Source organism: Strix aluco, chromosome 16 (assembly GCF_031877795.1).
Source record: "Strix aluco isolate bStrAlu1 chromosome 16, bStrAlu1.hap1, whole genome shotgun sequence".
In the NCBI taxonomy this organism is placed as follows: domain Eukaryota; kingdom Metazoa; phylum Chordata; class Aves; order Strigiformes; family Strigidae; genus Strix; species Strix aluco.
The window spans coordinates 18,806,727-18,825,290 of record NC_133946.1 but is presented as its reverse complement, the minus strand read 5'-3'; the positions used below and the strand labels follow the sequence as shown (position 1 = coordinate 18,825,290).

The 18,564-nt window shown below is 54.2% G+C and overlaps 1 protein-coding gene across 1 annotated transcript in view; it reads left to right on the top strand.

The window, feature by feature from the left end:
• MUC5AC (mucin 5AC, oligomeric mucus/gel-forming) overlaps positions 1-18,564 on the top strand; it is a 52,294-nt gene that overhangs the window by 22,187 nt on the left and 11,543 nt on the right. The window contains exons 28-53 of the mRNA XM_074841878.1: positions 183-324; positions 1,658-1,701; positions 1,792-1,998; positions 3,270-5,181; positions 5,263-5,769; positions 5,929-6,250; positions 6,335-6,810; positions 6,892-7,398; positions 7,558-7,941; positions 8,101-8,439; positions 8,521-8,982; positions 9,064-9,525; positions 9,607-10,735; positions 10,886-11,141; positions 11,499-11,684; positions 12,042-12,240; positions 12,322-12,828; positions 12,988-13,313; positions 13,671-13,869; positions 14,074-14,457; positions 14,617-14,955; positions 15,160-15,498; positions 15,580-16,086; positions 16,246-16,584; positions 16,666-17,351; positions 17,549-17,772. Coding sequence (XP_074697979.1) covers positions 183-324; positions 1,658-1,701; positions 1,792-1,998; positions 3,270-5,181; positions 5,263-5,769; positions 5,929-6,250; positions 6,335-6,810; positions 6,892-7,398; positions 7,558-7,941; positions 8,101-8,439; positions 8,521-8,982; positions 9,064-9,525; positions 9,607-10,735; positions 10,886-11,141; positions 11,499-11,684; positions 12,042-12,240; positions 12,322-12,828; positions 12,988-13,313; positions 13,671-13,869; positions 14,074-14,457; positions 14,617-14,955; positions 15,160-15,498; positions 15,580-16,086; positions 16,246-16,584; positions 16,666-17,351; positions 17,549-17,772 — 11,384 coding nt within the window. The remainder of the gene's footprint in view (positions 1-182; positions 325-1,657; positions 1,702-1,791; positions 1,999-3,269; positions 5,182-5,262; positions 5,770-5,928; positions 6,251-6,334; positions 6,811-6,891; positions 7,399-7,557; positions 7,942-8,100; positions 8,440-8,520; positions 8,983-9,063; positions 9,526-9,606; positions 10,736-10,885; positions 11,142-11,498; positions 11,685-12,041; positions 12,241-12,321; positions 12,829-12,987; positions 13,314-13,670; positions 13,870-14,073; positions 14,458-14,616; positions 14,956-15,159; positions 15,499-15,579; positions 16,087-16,245; positions 16,585-16,665; positions 17,352-17,548; positions 17,773-18,564) is intronic.

The window sequence follows — 18,564 nt, the reverse complement described above, 5'->3', positions numbered from 1 at the left end:
AAGTGACGATGAGGACAAAATGCTCCAAAGCTTAATGTGCAATCAAAGGAATAGCACTAATAGAGACTAAACTTCCACTTACCATATGGGATAATTTGGAAAAAACAGATATAAGCAGAGTGTAGACTTACTTCTACTTGTGAAAGGCCTAGTGTCAACATAATTCTCATTTTTTAATGCAGGCTGCTATCCACAATGTCCAAAGAATAAGCCCTATTTTGATGAAGAAACCATGACTTGTGTTGCTACTTGTGGTTGTTATGAAAACGGAAAAAATTACAAACCAGGAATGAAGATGCCTTCAAATCAGAATTGTCAATCATGGTAGGATTAGTAAAGATTTTGCAACGTTGAGTTTAAAGCTGTGGAACATAATTCATCATGCATTAAGATTTTGTTTGCCAACAGGAACTAGGCCAGTCATAGGCTGCTGAATAATGCCTAATTTTCTTCCATTCCCAAGAAATTAAATCATGACATTGTGAAACATTTTACCATAGAGAGATGAATTTACTATTTATTCATATTCTTGTTAAAGTACTTTTAAATTATTACTATTATCATTATTAAATTAAGTAAAAACAATTTAAAATAATAATAGTTACAGCAACAGTCTGAGAATTTTTATTAAAATATCCCTAAAATCATTACGTGAAATTATTTAGAAGTTAGTAGGCAACTCATCTTCATTATTTTGAGCCTGTTTCTGTTATTGCACTGCCACTTGCATATTTGCAACAGCCAGCAAGTATTGCCACACGTTCTGTCATGATTTATGACATGTTAGGTCAATGGTTGGACTGGATGATCTTCAAGGTCTTTTCCAGCCTAGACGATTCTGTGATTCTGTGAAGTGCTGCTAAGCCTTCTATCAAATAGCACAAAGTTAGCAGAACCAGTTATGAAGCAGTTAACAACTGTCCTAAGATACCTTTAAAGTAGCTACACTTGAATACTGTAAGCAGTGCAGTCAGAATGGCAAAGAGCTTAGCATGAAGCCCATCAGAGCTAACCCAACTTTCATAGCATGTTTCGCAGTTCATAGACAGCTTTGCCTGCGCCGTCTAATGTCATTAACAGCACCAAACCTAACCTGTTAAATACATATCTATATTTACTTAAGTTTATTCAGTGTACAGATGCCCTTAATCACTGTAAATAAATATATCAAGATTCAATTCTTAACAGATAATAGATGAATTCCCTTTAAAACCAGAATTCATTCTTGCATCTTTTGGAAGTCTTATGGAAATTTGCTGTGTAGACAACATCAGCATCCATGATACAGTGATCCTTTCTCGAATGATACATTTACTGCACTTTCCCTTCCAAAAAATAAGTATACCTATCAGGGAGATAAGAACATTCCAGATCACTCCTCCCCACATCTTTGTCCAGCCCCCCAAAAGCACCAGTAAGGATACTGCACGTTTAGTATGCTGGCATAGAAGAGTTGCCTTTCTTGCCAAAAAACTGAGTGATCCTAGCCAACCTGGATTTGTACAACAGAACTGAATATCTAACTCCGAGAAGATAGAGTCTTTCTACATTAAACATACAAAGAATAGCAAAGGGTCATTAGAAAAAATTGAAATAATAAAATTATGTCAGGAGCCAATATATTCACATTCATCATCTCCTTTTTTCTCTTTTCCAGTGAATGCACAATTCATGGCAAAAAATGCAAATATGATGAATATGGTAGGTTGACAATGTTTTTATCTGAATAAGATGCATTTGAGGTACTCTGTGCTTTGGATACCAAGAAATAACATGTCTTTTGATTTACAGAATGTGTCTGCATTTATGAGGGACAGAAATACAACTATAAAGATGTGATCTACAATACTACAGATGGCACAGGAGGGTGTATTGTCGCAACCTGTGGTGCCAATGGAACAATTGAAAGGGTTGTCTATGAATGTCCAATCTCAACAACACCCACAACAGCAACAACATTTCACTTCAGCACTACGCCACCTGCCACTACTTCCACAGGTACATCCTCTATAGCCTGTAAGAGCATATTCTGCTCATTAGTGAGTAAAATATAGCTATAAAACCATGCCCACACTCACAACATAAATGAACTAATACAACCTCAAAATAAATGACAGTAGGTCTCATTTATTAGTAGCATTTGGTTTCAGTCAGTATTTAGTAACCGAACTGATACAAGGAACTAAATATAGAAAATGAAACCACTTCTGAAACACCAAAATGGAAATGACTGAACACTGGTTTGATACTATTATTTTCCTTATCTTCGTAGTGAATGGTAAAAAAACAGTATCAGTTTTATTATCTGTAATTTAATTCTATACTGGAATAACCTTTACTGAACAAATAATTCATTATTTTTCCTATTAAGTTACAGAATTATTACTTTCTGTAAAACTCCTGCTAGGGTTCACAGTATTTATAATTACAGTACTATGTGGATTGCTCACATATTGGCATTGAGATACCGAAATTTTCATTTCTAGAATTCCCATTCAGCATTCTTCAGGTTGGTAATTTCTAATTACTATGAGCACATGTTGTTTAATGAAATAAGTATTCAGTAAAAAAATTAGAACTAGGAGTTTTGAAATCCAGACACCATCAGCACTACTGGAATTCATTAGCTATTTTCCAGTCGTTTCACAATGAGAATTCACCTGCAAAAGCTTACGGACTGCCCTCCAACCAGTAAATGGTATGTTAAGACCAGAGCTAAAGTAAAAAGTGTAAGGGTGCTAATACTGCTGCATTAGACGTCTTTTACTTCAAATGGAGGAGCAAAGCCAATGCATCATATTGCATGAGGAGTCAACTCATTGGAAAGAAAAAAGTACCTATGAATCTTGATGGATAGACTAAATGTTATTCTTTCCACTGGCTTTGAGTCAGGCTTTGACATTCCAGAGACACTAGTAAATATTGAAGCAAGATACAAACTAAGCAATTACACTGAATCAAATGCAAAAAAAAGTGAGAATTTTTTCCCCCAATGTGTATAAATTATGTTCAATACTTATTTCAGCACTTTGTAAAGCATAATTAACATTCTCTTGGGAAGTGACAATTCCAAGCGTTAGTATATTAAATTGCTGGAATTTTTCTGTTCTACCTCATACTGAGTTATAAGTACACTGAACTGATGCATGACAGGCTCACAGGGCAAGCGAATGACCTTAAGAAAGTTTTCAGCCCATTTAATGTAATGAAAAGTGAATATACACAGGAATTTATTCTAAGTTTCGTGGTCTCTTCTCTTCCTTTCGCAGTGTCACCAACTACATCAGTATGCGTTCATGAAGTCTGTGAGTGGTCAGAATGGTATGATAGTAGTCTGCAAACCCCGGGCTATGATGGTGGAGATTTTGAAACCTTTGATGATTTGAGAGCTAAAGGTTATGAAGTCTGTAAAGCTCCACGGGCTGTTCAGTGCAGAGCAGAGAAATACCCTGATATACCTCTGGAAGAACTTGGCCAAGTAGTAGAATGCAGTACAACAACTGGGCTTATATGTTACAACAGAGATCAAATATCAGCAATGTGCAACAATTATGAAATCAGAATTTTATGCTGTGTTTATGTACCATGTTCTTCTACAACACCGACGACAACTGCAGCTAAGAGCACAGAAACATCAACCCCAACTGTAGAAACCACACCATTTTCAACCACTGCAACATCACCAACTACTACAACTTCGGAAAGTACATTCACAACTTCAACTACTAAAGGAACAACCACAAGCACAACTGAAGTGACACCACCTGTCACCACTTCTCCTTCAACACCTCCTCTTTGCATTAAAGAAGAATGTCACTGGTCAAGGTGGTATGATGTCAGTTATCCAGGGTCTGGATACAATGACGGAGATTTTGATACAATTCAGAACATTAAAAATGAGGGATACAAAGTCTGCGAAAACAGAAAGGCTGTTGAATGCAGAGCAGTAAGGTTCCCTGATGTACCGTATCAACTCCTGGAGCAACACATAACATGTAATACAGAAGAAGGGTTGATATGCTACAACAAAGACCAACTACCACCCATCTGCTATAACTACGAAATAAGATTTAACTGCTGTGTATATATATCAGTACCATGCCACACAACTACAGTGCCACATACAACTACACAAGAAACAAAAACAACAACTACTTCAACAACTCAGACTCTATCATCCACAGAAGTACCAACAACACCACAGATACAAACCAAACATGAGACCACTACAATATCAACAACTCCACCAAAAACAGAACATATTCATAAGAGAACTACATCACAACCTACAACACAAACAAAAACAGAAACGACAACACCCTCAAGCCCCACGCCCACACCCACCATATCCACCACCACCACCACGCAGTCCACCACGCCCTGTGAAATTGAAATCTGCACCTGGAGCGAATGGTTCGACGTCGACTTCCCCTCCTCAGGCCCCAACCAGGGAGACTTCGAAACCTACCAGCACATCCGCGCCGCCGGCAAGGAAATCTGCAAACATCCAAAGGAAATCGAGTGCCGGGCGGAGGACTACCCCGACGTCTCCATCCAGCAGGTCGGGCAGGTCGTGCAGTGCGACGTCCACTTTGGACTGGTGTGCAAGAACGAGGACCAGGCTGGCAAATTCAAGATGTGCCTCAACTACAAGATCCGCGTGCTCTGCTGCACCCCGAACTACAACTGCATAAGCACCACGCCCGTGCCCACCACCAGCCCCACCAGCACCACCACCCGCAGAACGCCAACCTCCACCACGGTCACCACCTCCACCTCCACCTCCCACTCCCCCACCACGCTGCCCAGCTCCACAGAGACCACACTGCTGACCTCCACCAGCACCACCAGCCCCACGCCCACACCCACCGTGACCTCCACTGGCGTGACCTCCACCACCACCACCACGCAGTCCACCACGCCCTGTGAAATTGAAATCTGCACCTGGAGCGAATGGTTCGACGTCGACTTCCCCTCCTCAGGCCCCAACCAGGGAGACTTCGAAACCTACCAGCACATCCGCGCCGCCGGCAAGGAAATCTGCAAACATCCAAAGGAAATCGAGTGCCGGGCGGAGGACTACCCCGACGTCTCCATCCAGCAGGTCGGGCAGGTCGTGCAGTGCGACGTCCACTTTGGACTGGTGTGCAAGAACGAGGACCAGGCTGGCAAATTCAAGATGTGCCTCAACTACAAGATCCGCGTGCTCTGCTGCACCCCGAACTACAACTGCATAAGCACCACGCCCGTGCCCACCACCAGCCCCACCAGCACCACCACCCGCAGAACGCCAACCTCCACCACGGTCACCACCTCCACCTCCACCTCCCACTCCCCCACCACGCTGCCCAGCTCCACAGAGACCACACTGCTGACCTCCACCAGCACCACCAGCCCCACGCCCACACCCACCGTGACCTCCACTGGCGTGACCTCCACCACCACCACCACGCAGTCCACCACGCCCTGTGAAATTGAAATCTGCTCCTGGAGCGAATGGTTCGACGTCGACTTCCCCTCCTCAGGCCCCAACCAGGGAGACTTCGAAACCTACCAGCACATCCGCGCCGCCGGCAAGGAAATCTGCAAACATCCAAAGGAAATCGAGTGCCGGGCGGAGGACTACCCCGACGTCTCCATCCAGCAGGTCGGGCAGGTCGTGCAGTGCGACGTCCACTTTGGACTGGTGTGCAAGAACGAGGACCAGGCTGGCAAATTCAAGATGTGCCTCAACTACAAGATCCGCGTGCTCTGCTGCACCCCGAACTACAACTGCATAAGCACCACGCCCGTGCCCACCACCAGCCCCACCAGCACCACCACCCGCAGAACGCCAACCTCCACCACGGTCACCACCTCCACCTCCACCTCCCACTCCCCCACCACGCTGCCCAGCTCCACAGAGACCACACTGCTGACCTCCACCAGCACCACCAGCCCCACGCCCACACCCACCGTGACCTCCACTGGCGTGACCTCCACCACCACCACCACGCAGTCCACCACGCCCTGTGAAATTGAAATCTGCACCTGGAGCGAATGGTTCGACGTCGACTTCCCCTCCTCAGGCCCCAACCAGGGAGACTTCGAAACCTACCAGCACATCCGCGCCGCCGGCAAGGAAATCTGCAAACATCCAAAGGAAATCGAGTGCCGGGCGGAGGACTACCCTGACGTCTCCATCCAGCAGGTCGGGCAGGTCGTGCAGTGCGACGTCCACTTTGGACTGGTGTGCAAGAACGAGGACCAGGCTGGCAAATTCAAGATGTGCCTCAACTACAAGATCCGCGTGCTCTGCTGCACCCCGAACTACAACTGCATAAGCACCACGCCCGTGCCCACCACCAGCCCCACCAGCACCACCACCCGCAGAACGCCAACCTCCACCACGGTCACCACCTCCACCTCCACCTCCCACTCCCCCACCACGCTGCCCAGCTCCACAGAGACCACACTGCTGACCTCCACCAGCACCACCAGCCCCACGCCCACACCCACCGTGACCTCCACTGGCGTGACCTCCACCACCACCACCACGCAGTCCACCACGCCCTGTGAAATTGAAATCTGCACCTGGAGCGAATGGTTCGACGTCGACTTCCCCTCCTCAGGCCCCAACCAGGGAGACTTCGAAACCTACCAGCACATCCGCGCCGCCGGCAAGGAAATCTGCAAACATCCAAAGGAAATCGAGTGCCGGGCGGAGGACTACCCCGACGTCTCCATCCAGCAGGTCGGGCAGGTCGTGCAGTGCGACGTCCACTTTGGACTGGTGTGCAAGAACGAGGACCAGGCTGGCAAATTCAAGATGTGCCTCAACTACAAGATCCGCGTGCTCTGCTGCACCCCGAACTACAACTGCATAAGCACCACGCCCGTGCCCACCACCAGCCCCACCAGCACCACCACCCGCAGAACGCCAACCTCCACCACGGTCACCACCTCCACCTCCACCTCCCACTCCCCCACCACGCTGCCCAGCTCCACAGAGACCACACTGCTGACCTCCACCAGCACCACCAGCCCCACGCCCACACCCACCGTGACCTCCACTGGCGTGACCTCCACCACCACCACCACGCAGTCCACCACGCCCTGTGAAATTGAAATCTGCTCCTGGAGCGAATGGTTCGACGTCGACTTCCCCTCCTCAGGCCCCAACCAGGGAGACTTCGAAACCTACCAGCACATCCGCGCCGCCGGCAAGGAAATCTGCAAACATCCAAAGGAAATCGAGTGCCGGGCGGAGGACTACCCCGACGTCTCCATCCAGCAGGTCGGGCAGGTCGTGCAGTGCGACGTCCACTTTGGACTGGTGTGCAAGAACGAGGACCAGGCTGGCAAATTCAAGATGTGCCTCAACTACAAGATCCGCGTGCTCTGCTGCACCCCGAACTACAACTGCATAAGCACCACGCCCGTGCCCACCACCAGCCCCACCAGCACCACCACCCGCAGAACGCCAACCTCCACCACGGTCACCACCTCCACCTCCACCTCCCACTCCCCCACCACGCTGCCCAGCTCCACAGAGACCACACTGCTGACCTCCACCAGCACCACCAGCCCCACGCCCACACCCACCGTGACCTCCACTGGCGTGACCTCCACCACCACCACCACGCAGTCCACCACGCCCTGTGAAATTGAAATCTGCACCTGGAGCGAATGGTTCGACGTCGACTTCCCCTCCTCAGGCCCCAACCAGGGAGACTTCGAAACCTACCAGCACATCCGCGCCGCCGGCAAGGAAATCTGCAAACATCCAAAGGAAATCGAGTGCCGGGCGGAGGACTACCCCGACGTCTCCATCCAGCAGGTCGGGCAGGTCGTGCAGTGCGACGTCCACTTTGGACTGGTGTGCAAGAACGAGGACCAGGCTGGCAAATTCAAGATGTGCCTCAACTACAAGATCCGCGTGCTCTGCTGCACCCCGAACTACAACTGCATAAGCACCACGCCCGTGCCCACCACCAGCCCCACCAGCACCACCACCCGCAGAACGCCAACCTCCACCACGGTCACCACCTCCACCTCCACCTCCCACTCCCCCACCACGCTGCCCAGCTCCACAGAGACCACACTGCTGACCTCCACCAGCACCACCAGCCCCACGCCCACACCCACCGTGACCTCCACTGGCGTGACCTCCACCACCACCACCACGCAGTCCACCACGCCCTGTGAAATTGAAATCTGCACCTGGAGCGAATGGTTCGACGTCGACTTCCCCTCCTCAGGCCCCAACCAGGGAGACTTCGAAACCTACCAGCACATCCGCGCCGCCGGCAAGGAAATCTGCAAACATCCAAAGGAAATCGAGTGCCGGGCGGAGGACTACCCCGACGTCTCCATCCAGCAGGTCGGGCAGGTCGTGCAGTGCGACGTCCACTTTGGACTGGTGTGCAAGAACGAGGACCAGGCTGGCAAATTCAAGATGTGCCTCAACTACAAGATCCGCGTGCTCTGCTGCACCCCGAACTACAACTGCATAAGCACCACGCCCGTGCCCACCACCAGCCCCACCAGCACCACCACCCGCAGAACGCCAACCTCCACCACGGTCACCACCTCCACCTCCACCTCCCACTCCCCCACCACGCTGCCCAGCTCCACAGAGACCACACTGCTGACCTCCACCAGCACCACCAGCCCCACGCCCACACCCACCGTGACCTCCACTGGCGTGACCTCCACCACCACCACCACGCAGTCCACCACGCCCTGTGAAATTGAAATCTGCACCTGGAGCGAATGGTTCGACGTCGACTTCCCCTCCTCAGGCCCCAACCAGGGAGACTTCGAAACCTACCAGCACATCCGCGCCGCCGGCAAGGAAATCTGCAAACATCCAAAGGAAATCGAGTGCCGGGCGGAGGACTACCCCGACGTCTCCATCCAGCAGGTCGGGCAGGTCGTGCAGTGCGACGTCCACTTTGGACTGGTGTGCAAGAACGAGGACCAGGCTGGCAAATTCAAGATGTGCCTCAACTACAAGATCCGCGTGCTCTGCTGCACCCCGAACTACAACTGCATAAGCACCACGCCCGTGCCCACCACCAGCCCCACCACCGCCACCACCCGCAGAACGCCAACCTCCACCACGGTCACCACCTCCACCTCCACCTCCCACTCCCCCACCACGCTACCCAGCTCCACAGAGACCACACTGCTGACCTCCACCAGCACCACCAGCCCCACGCCCACACCCACCGTGACCTCCACTGGCGTGACCTCCACCACCACCACCACGCAGTCCACCACGCCCTGTGAAATTGAAATCTGCACCTGGAGCGAATGGTTCGACGTCGACTTCCCCTCCTCAGGCCCCAACCAGGGAGACTTCGAAACCTACCAGCACATCCGCGCCGCCGGCAAGGAAATCTGCAAACATCCAAAGGAAATCGAGTGCCGGGCGGAGGACTACCCCGACGTCTCCATCCAGCAGGTCGGGCAGGTCGTGCAGTGCGACGTCCACTTTGGACTGGTGTGCAAGAACGAGGACCAGGCTGGCAAATTCAAGATGTGCCTCAACTACAAGATCCGCGTGCTCTGCTGCACCCCGAACTACAACTGCATAAGCACCACGCCCGTGCCCACCACCAGCCCCACCAGCACCACCACCCGCAGAACGCCAACCTCCACCACGGTCACCACCTCCACCTCCACCTCCCACTCCCCCACCACGCTGCCCAGCTCCACAGAGACCACACTGCTGACCTCCACCAGCACCACCAGCCCCACGCCCACACCCACCGTGACCTCCACTGGCGTGACCTCCACCACCACCACCACGCAGTCCACCACGCCCTGTGAAATTGAAATCTGCTCCTGGAGCGAATGGTTCGACGTCGACTTCCCCTCCTCAGGCCCCAACCAGGGAGACTTCGAAACCTACCAGCACATCCGCGCCGCCGGCAAGGAAATCTGCAAACATCCAAAGGAAATCGAGTGCCGGGCGGAGGACTACCCCGACGTCTCCATCCAGCAGGTCGGGCAGGTCGTGCAGTGCGACGTCCACTTTGGACTGGTGTGCAAGAACGAGGACCAGGCTGGCAAATTCAAGATGTGCCTCAACTACAAGATCCGCGTGCTCTGCTGCACCCCGAACTACAACTGCATAAGCACCACGCCCGTGCCCACCACCAGCCCCACCAGCACCACCACCCGCAGAACGCCAACCTCCACCACGGTCACCACCTCCACCTCCACCTCCCACTCCCCCACCACGCTGCCCAGCTCCACAGAGACCACACTGCTGACCTCCACCAGCACCACCAGCCCCACGCCCACACCCACCGTGACCTCCACTGGCGTGACCTCCACCACCACCACCACGCAGTCCACCACGCCCTGTGAAATTGAAATCTGCACCTGGAGCGAATGGTTCGACGTCGACTTCCCCTCCTCAGGCCCCAACCAGGGAGACTTCGAAACCTACCAGCACATCCGCGCCGCCGGCAAGGAAATCTGCAAACATCCAAAGGAAATCGAGTGCCGGGCGGAGGACTACCCCGACGTCTCCATCCAGCAGGTCGGGCAGGTCGTGCAGTGCGACGTCCACTTTGGACTGGTGTGCAAGAACGAGGACCAGGCTGGCAAATTCAAGATGTGCCTCAACTACAAGATCCGCGTGCTCTGCTGCACCCCGAACTACAACTGCATAAGCACCACGCCCGTGCCCACCACCAGCCCCACCAGCACCACCACCCGCAGAACGCCAACCTCCACCACGGTCACCACCTCCACCTCCACCTCCCACTCCCCCACCACGCTGCCCAGCTCCACAGAGACCACACTGCTGACCTCCACCAGCACCACCAGCCCCACGCCCACACCCACCGTGACCTCCACTGGCGTGACCTCCACCACCACCACCACGCAGTCCACCACGCCCTGTGAAATTGAAATCTGCTCCTGGAGCGAATGGTTCGACGTCGACTTCCCCTCCTCAGGCCCCAACCAGGGAGACTTCGAAACCTACCAGCACATCCGCGCCGCCGGCAAGGAAATCTGCAAACATCCAAAGGAAATCGAGTGCCGGGCGGAGGACTACCCCGACGTCTCCATCCAGCAGGTCGGGCAGGTCGTGCAGTGCGACGTCCACTTTGGACTGGTGTGCAAGAACGAGGACCAGGCTGGCAAATTCAAGATGTGCCTCAACTACAAGATCCGCGTGCTCTGCTGCACCCCGAACTACAACTGCATAAGCACCACGCCCGTGCCCACCACCAGCCCCACCAGCACCACCACCCGCAGAACGCCAACCTCCACCACGGTCACCACCTCCACCTCCACCTCCCACTCCCCCACCACGCTGCCCAGCTCCACAGAGACCACACTGCTGACCTCCACCAGCACCACCAGCCCCACGCCCACACCCACCGTGACCTCCACTGGCGTGACCTCCACCACCACCACCACGCAGTCCACCACGCCCTGTGAAATTGAAATCTGCACCTGGAGCGAATGGTTCGACGTCGACTTCCCCTCCTCAGGCCCCAACCAGGGAGACTTCGAAACCTACCAGCACATCCGCGCCGCCGGCAAGGAAATCTGCAAACATCCAAAGGAAATCGAGTGCCGGGCGGAGGACTACCCCGACGTCTCCATCCAGCAGGTCGGGCAGGTCGTGCAGTGCGACGTCCACTTTGGACTGGTGTGCAAGAACGAGGACCAGGCTGGCAAATTCAAGATGTGCCTCAACTACAAGATCCGCGTGCTCTGCTGCACCCCGAACTACAACTGCATAAGCACCACGCCCGTGCCCACCACCAGCCCCACCAGCACCACCACCCGCAGAACGCCAACCTCCACCACGGTCACCACCTCCACCTCCACCTCCCACTCCCCCACCACGCTGCCCAGCTCCACAGAGACCACACTGCTGACCTCCACCAGCACCACCAGCCCCACGCCCACACCCACCGTGACCTCCACTGGCGTGACCTCCACCACCACCACCACGCAGTCCACCACGCCCTGTGAAATTGAAATCTGCACCTGGAGCGAATGGTTCGACGTCGACTTCCCCTCCTCAGGCCCCAACCAGGGAGACTTCGAAACCTACCAGCACATCCGCGCCGCCGGCAAGGAAATCTGCAAACATCCAAAGGAAATCGAGTGCCGGGCGGAGGACTACCCCGACGTCTCCATCCAGCAGGTCGGGCAGGTCGTGCAGTGCGACGTCCACTTTGGACTGGTGTGCAAGAACGAGGACCAGGCTGGCAAATTCAAGATGTGCCTCAACTACAAGATCCGCGTGCTCTGCTGCACCCCGAACTACAACTGCATAAGCACCACGCCCGTGCCCACCACCAGCCCCACCAGCACCACCACCCGCAGAACGCCAACCTCCACCACGGTCACCACCTCCACCTCCACCTCCCACTCCCCCACCACGCTGCCCAGCTCCACAGAGACCACACTGCTGACCTCCACCAGCACCACCAGCCCCACGCCCACACCCACCGTGACCTCCACTGGCGTGACCTCCACCACCACCACCACGCAGTCCACCACGCCCTGTGAAATTGAAATCTGCTCCTGGAGCGAATGGTTCGACGTCGACTTCCCCTCCTCAGGCCCCAACCAGGGAGACTTCGAAACCTACCAGCACATCCGCGCCGCCGGCAAGGAAATCTGCAAACATCCAAAGGAAATCGAGTGCCGGGCGGAGGACTACCCCGACGTCTCCATCCAGCAGGTCGGGCAGGTCGTGCAGTGCGACGTCCACTTTGGACTGGTGTGCAAGAACGAGGACCAGGCTGGCAAATTCAAGATGTGCCTCAACTACAAGATCCGCGTGCTCTGCTGCACCCCGAACTACAACTGCATAAGCACCACGCCCGTGCCCACCACCAGCCCCACCAGCACCACCACCCGCAGAACGCCAACCTCCACCACGGTCACCACCTCCACCTCCACCTCCCACTCCCCCACCACGCTGCCCAGCTCCACAGAGACCACACTGCTGACCTCCACCAGCACCACCAGCCCCACGCCCACACCCACCGTGACCTCCACTGGCGTGACCTCCACCACCACCACCACGCAGTCCACCACGCCCTGTGAAATTGAAATCTGCTCCTGGAGCGAATGGTTCGACGTCGACTTCCCCTCCTCAGGCCCCAACCAGGGAGACTTCGAAACCTACCAGCACATCCGCGCCGCCGGCAAGGAAATCTGCAAACATCCAAAGGAAATCGAGTGCCGGGCGGAGGACTACCCCGACGTCTCCATCCAGCAGGTCGGGCAGGTCGTGCAGTGCGACGTCCACTTTGGACTGGTGTGCAAGAACGAGGACCAGGCTGGCAAATTCAAGATGTGCCTCAACTACAAGATCCGCGTGCTCTGCTGCACCCCGAACTACAACTGCATAAGCACCACGCCCGTGCCCACCACCAGCCCCACCAGCACCACCACCCGCAGAACGCCAACCTCCACCACGGTCACCACCTCCACCTCCACCTCCCACTCCCCCACCACGCTGCCCAGCTCCACAGAGACCACACTGCTGACCTCCACCAGCACCACCAGCCCCACGCCCACACCCACCGTGACCTCCACTGGCGTGACCTCCACCACCACCACCACGCAGTCCACCACGCCCTGTGAAATTGAAATCTGCTCCTGGAGCGAATGGTTCGACGTCGACTTCCCCTCCTCAGGCCCCAACCAGGGAGACTTCGAAACCTACCAGCACATCCGCGCCGCCGGCAAGGAAATCTGCAAACATCCAAAGGAAATCGAGTGCCGGGCGGAGGACTACCCCGACGTCTCCATCCAGCAGGTCGGGCAGGTCGTGCAGTGCGACGTCCACTTTGGACTGGTGTGCAAGAACGAGGACCAGGCTGGCAAATTCAAGATGTGCCTCAACTACAAGATCCGCGTGCTCTGCTGCACCCCGAACTACAACTGCATAAGCACCACGCCCGTGCCCACCACCAGCCCCACCAGCACCACCACCCGCAGAACGCCAACCTCCACCACGGTCACCACCTCCACCTCCACCTCCCACTCCCCCACCACGCTGCCCAGCTCCACAGAGACCACACTGCTGACCTCCACCAGCACCACCAGCCCCACGCCCACACCCACCGTGACCTCCACTGGCGTGACCTCCACCACCACCACCACGCAGTCCACCACGCCCTGTGAAATTGAAATCTGCACCTGGAGCGAATGGTTCGACGTCGACTTCCCCTCCTCAGGCCCCAACCAGGGAGACTTCGAAACCTACCAGCACATCCGCGCCGCCGGCAAGGAAATCTGCAAACATCCAAAGGAAATCGAGTGCCGGGCGGAGGACTACCCCGACGTCTCCATCCAGCAGGTCGGGCAGGTCGTGCAGTGCGACGTCCACTTTGGACTGGTGTGCAAGAACGAGGACCAGGCTGGCAAATTCAAGATGTGCCTCAACTACAAGATCCGCGTGCTCTGCTGCACCCCGAACTACAACTGCATAAGCACCACGCCCGTGCCCACCACCAGCCCCACCAGCACCACCACCCGCAGAACGCCAACCTCCACCACGGTCACCACCTCCACCTCCACCTCCCACTCCCCCACCACGCTGCCCAGCTCCACAGAGACCACACTGCTGACCTCCACCAGCACCACCAGCCCCACGCCCACACCCACCGTGACCTCCACTGGCGTGACCTCCACCACCACCACCACGCAGTCCACCACGCCCTGTGAAATTGAAATCTGCACCTGGAGCGAATGGTTCGACGTCGACTTCCCCTCCTCAGGCCCCAACCAGGGAGACTTCGAAACCTACCAGCACATCCGCGCCGCCGGCAAGGAAATCTGCAAACATCCAAAGGAAATCGAGTGCCGGGCGGAGGACTACCCCGACGTCTCCATCCAGCAGGTCGGGCAGGTCGTGCAGTGCGACGTCCACTTTGGACTGGTGTGCAAGAACGAGGACCAGGCTGGCAAATTCAAGATGTGCCTCAACTACAAGATCCGCGTGCTCTGCTGCACCCCGAACTACAACTGCATAAGCACCACGCCCGTGCCCACCACCAGCCCCACCACCGCCACCACCCGCAGAACGCCAACCTCCACCACGGTCACCACCTCCACCTCCACCTCCCACTCCCCCACCACGCTGCCCAGCTCCACAGAGACCACACTGCTGACCTCCACCAGCACCACCAGCCCCACGCCCACACCCACCGTGACCTCCACTGGCGTGACCTCCACCACCACCACCACGCAGTCCACCACGCCCTGTGAAATTGAAATCTGCACCTGGAGCGAATGGTTCGACGTCGACTTCCCCTCCTCAGGCCCCAACCAGGGAGACTTCGAAACCTACCAGCACATCCGCGCCGCCGGCAAGGAAATCTGCAAACATCCAAAGGAAATCGAGTGCCGGGCGGAGGACTACCCCGACGTCTCCATCCAGCAGGTCGGGCAGGTCGTGCAGTGCGACGTCCACTTTGGACTGGTGTGCAAGAACGAGGACCAGGCTGGCAAATTCAAGATGTGCCTCAACTACAAGATCCGCGTGCTCTGCTGCACCCCGAACTACAACTGCATAAGCACCACGCCCGTGCCCACCACCAGCCCCACCACCGCCACCACCCGCAGAACGCCAACCTCCACCACGGTCACCACCTCCACCTCCACCTCCCACTCCCCCACCACGCTGCCCAGCTCCACAGAGACCACACTGCTGACCTCCACCAGCACCACCAGCCCCACGCCCACACCCACCGTGACCTCCACTGGCGTGACCTCCACCACCACCACCACGCAGTCCACCACGCCCTGTGAAATTGAAATCTGCTCCTGGAGCGAATGGTTCGACGTCGACTTCCCCTCCTCAGGCCCCAACCAGGGAGACTTCGAAACCTACCAGCACATCCGCGCCGCCGGCAAGGAAATCTGCAAACATCCAAAGGAAATCGAGTGCCGGGCGGAGGACTACCCCGACGTCTCCATCCAGCAGGTCGGGCAGGTCGTGCAGTGCGACGTCCACTTTGGACTGGTGTGCAAGAACGAGGACCAGGCTGGCAAATTCAAGATGTGCCTCAACTACAAGATCCGCGTGCTCTGCTGCACCCCGAACTACAACTGCATAAGCACCACGCCCGTGCCCACCACCAGCCCCACCAGCACCACCACCCGCAGAACGCCAACCTCCACCACGGTCACCACCTCCACCTCCACCTCCCACTCCCCCACCACGCTGCCCAGCTCCACAGAGACCACACTGCTGACCTCCACCAGCACCACCAGCCCCACGCCCACACCCACCGTGACCTCCACTGGCGTGACCTCCACCACCACCACCACGCAGTCCACCACGCCCTGTGAAATTGAAATCTGCTCCTGGAGCGAATGGTTCGACGTCGACTTCCCCTCCTCAGGCCCCAACCAGGGAGACTTCGAAACCTACCAGCACATCCGCGCCGCCGGCAAGGAAATCTGCAAACATCCAAAGGAAATCGAGTGCCGGGCGGAGGACTACCCCGACGTCTCCATCCAGCAGGTCGGGCAGGTCGTGCAGTGCGACGTCCACTTTGGACTGGTGTGCAAGAACGAGGACCAGGCTGGCAAATTCAAGATGTGCCTCAACTACAAGATCCGCGTGCTCTGCTGCACCCCGAACTACAACTGCATAAGCACCACGCCCGTGCCCACCACCAGCCCCACCAGCACCACCACCCGCAGAACGCCAACCTCCACCACGGTCACCACCTCCACCTCCACCTCCCACTCCCCCACCACGCTGCCCAGCTCCACAGAGACCACACTGCTGACCTCCACCAGCACCACCAGCCCCACGCCCACACCCACCGTGACCTCCACTGGCGTGACCTCCACCACCACCACCACGCAGTCCACCACGCCCTGTGAAATTGAAATCTGCTCCTGGAGCGAATGGTTCGACGTCGACTTCCCCTCCTCAGGCCCCAACCAGGGAGACTTCGAAACCTACCAGCACATCCGCGCCGCCGGCAAGGAAATCTGCAAACATCCAAAGGAAATCGAGTGCCGGGCGGAGGACTACCCCGACGTCTCCATCCAGCAGGTCGGGCAGGTCGTGCAGTGCGACGTCCACTTTGGACTGGTGTGCAAGAACGAGGACCAGGCTGGCAAATTCAAGATGTGCCTCAACTACAAGATCCGCGTGCTCTGCTGCACCCCGAACTACAACTGCATAAGCACCACGCCCGTGCCCACCACCAGCCCCACCAGCACCACCACCCGCAGAACGCCAACCTCCACCACGGTCACCACCGTCACCTTCACCTCTCACTCCTCCACCACTTCATCTACCCCTATATCAACACCATGTTTCTGTAAGATTGGTGATGCTATTTATTCACCTGGTGAGTTAACCTGTTTTTATCAATCTATACATCTTGTATTTAATGCTTTTTATTTGTTTTTTTCATGTTTTTCCTGATTTCATTTTGATATATTCAGAAAATTGACTTGCTAATTTTGTAATGCATCTTTGAATTTTTTCAACTTTTTTTAATCTTTTTTTTTCTATCTTACTCTATTTTCTTTTTTTTTAACTCAGGTGATATCATATACGACAAAATGGATAGTGACGGATGTAGATTTTATGCCATTTGTAGTTCAACGTGTACAATTGAACGGCACACTGTACATTGTAACTTTACTACTCCTGTAACCACTACTTCTCCCGAATTGTCTACTCTAACAACATCAGTTTCTCCGCCTAGCAGTACTAGCAGTGTTCCTTCTCCCGGTTGTGTTTCTTCTACTTATCCTCCCCTACAGGTATGTAGTTTCCGTGTTACATTATGATTGTTGAAATAACATCATTTTAGTTTGATACCAGAAAGGAACATTTTGCACTCTTTAAACCATATATATATGCAGATTGCCAATATAAGTGTTGTTAGTGATGGGCAATATACATAAATTTTGCATGTGCCTTTATAATTTTTTTTCATACTGAAAAAGCAAGCTACAATAATCTTTTCTAGTTATTTCAGTGCTAGTAAAACATTTTCTGATGCACTGCACTGCATAAATAACAAACCTTCTTACTGATATAATGAAAGAAGTTTTCTTGTGCATTTTGTTTCTTCACTAAACAGAAAAAATTAAGCTACTGTGGAGGGTTGTACCTGTTTCTGTTCTGCTGCCCTGTACACATTTTTTTTTTTTTTGATAGTGATGGCCTGTGCTGATAGTGAAGTATAGTATACGTAGCTAGTATAAAGGACATCAGTTCCCTTAACCTAAGACCTATCACCCCAAACCTCAGAAGAACTCCTCATGCAGGAGAAAAAGCTGCAACTAGGGTTTCCACCTCCTTTTAGGATAAAAAATCAATATTGTCAAGCTTGTACTATCAGTGAAGTTTTTCATTCTAGTCTTTGCTTTAGATTTGGAAAACAAACCGTCTTCTGATCCTCCATATCATTGTCAGAATTATGAATACCTCTGGTCAACATTAGAAATCATTAGTACCACAGATTGAAGAGAAGTAACACATATTAAACTCCTTTCCAATGCCACCATTACAGGAAACAATATACCATCACACTAAGAATATAAGTAAAG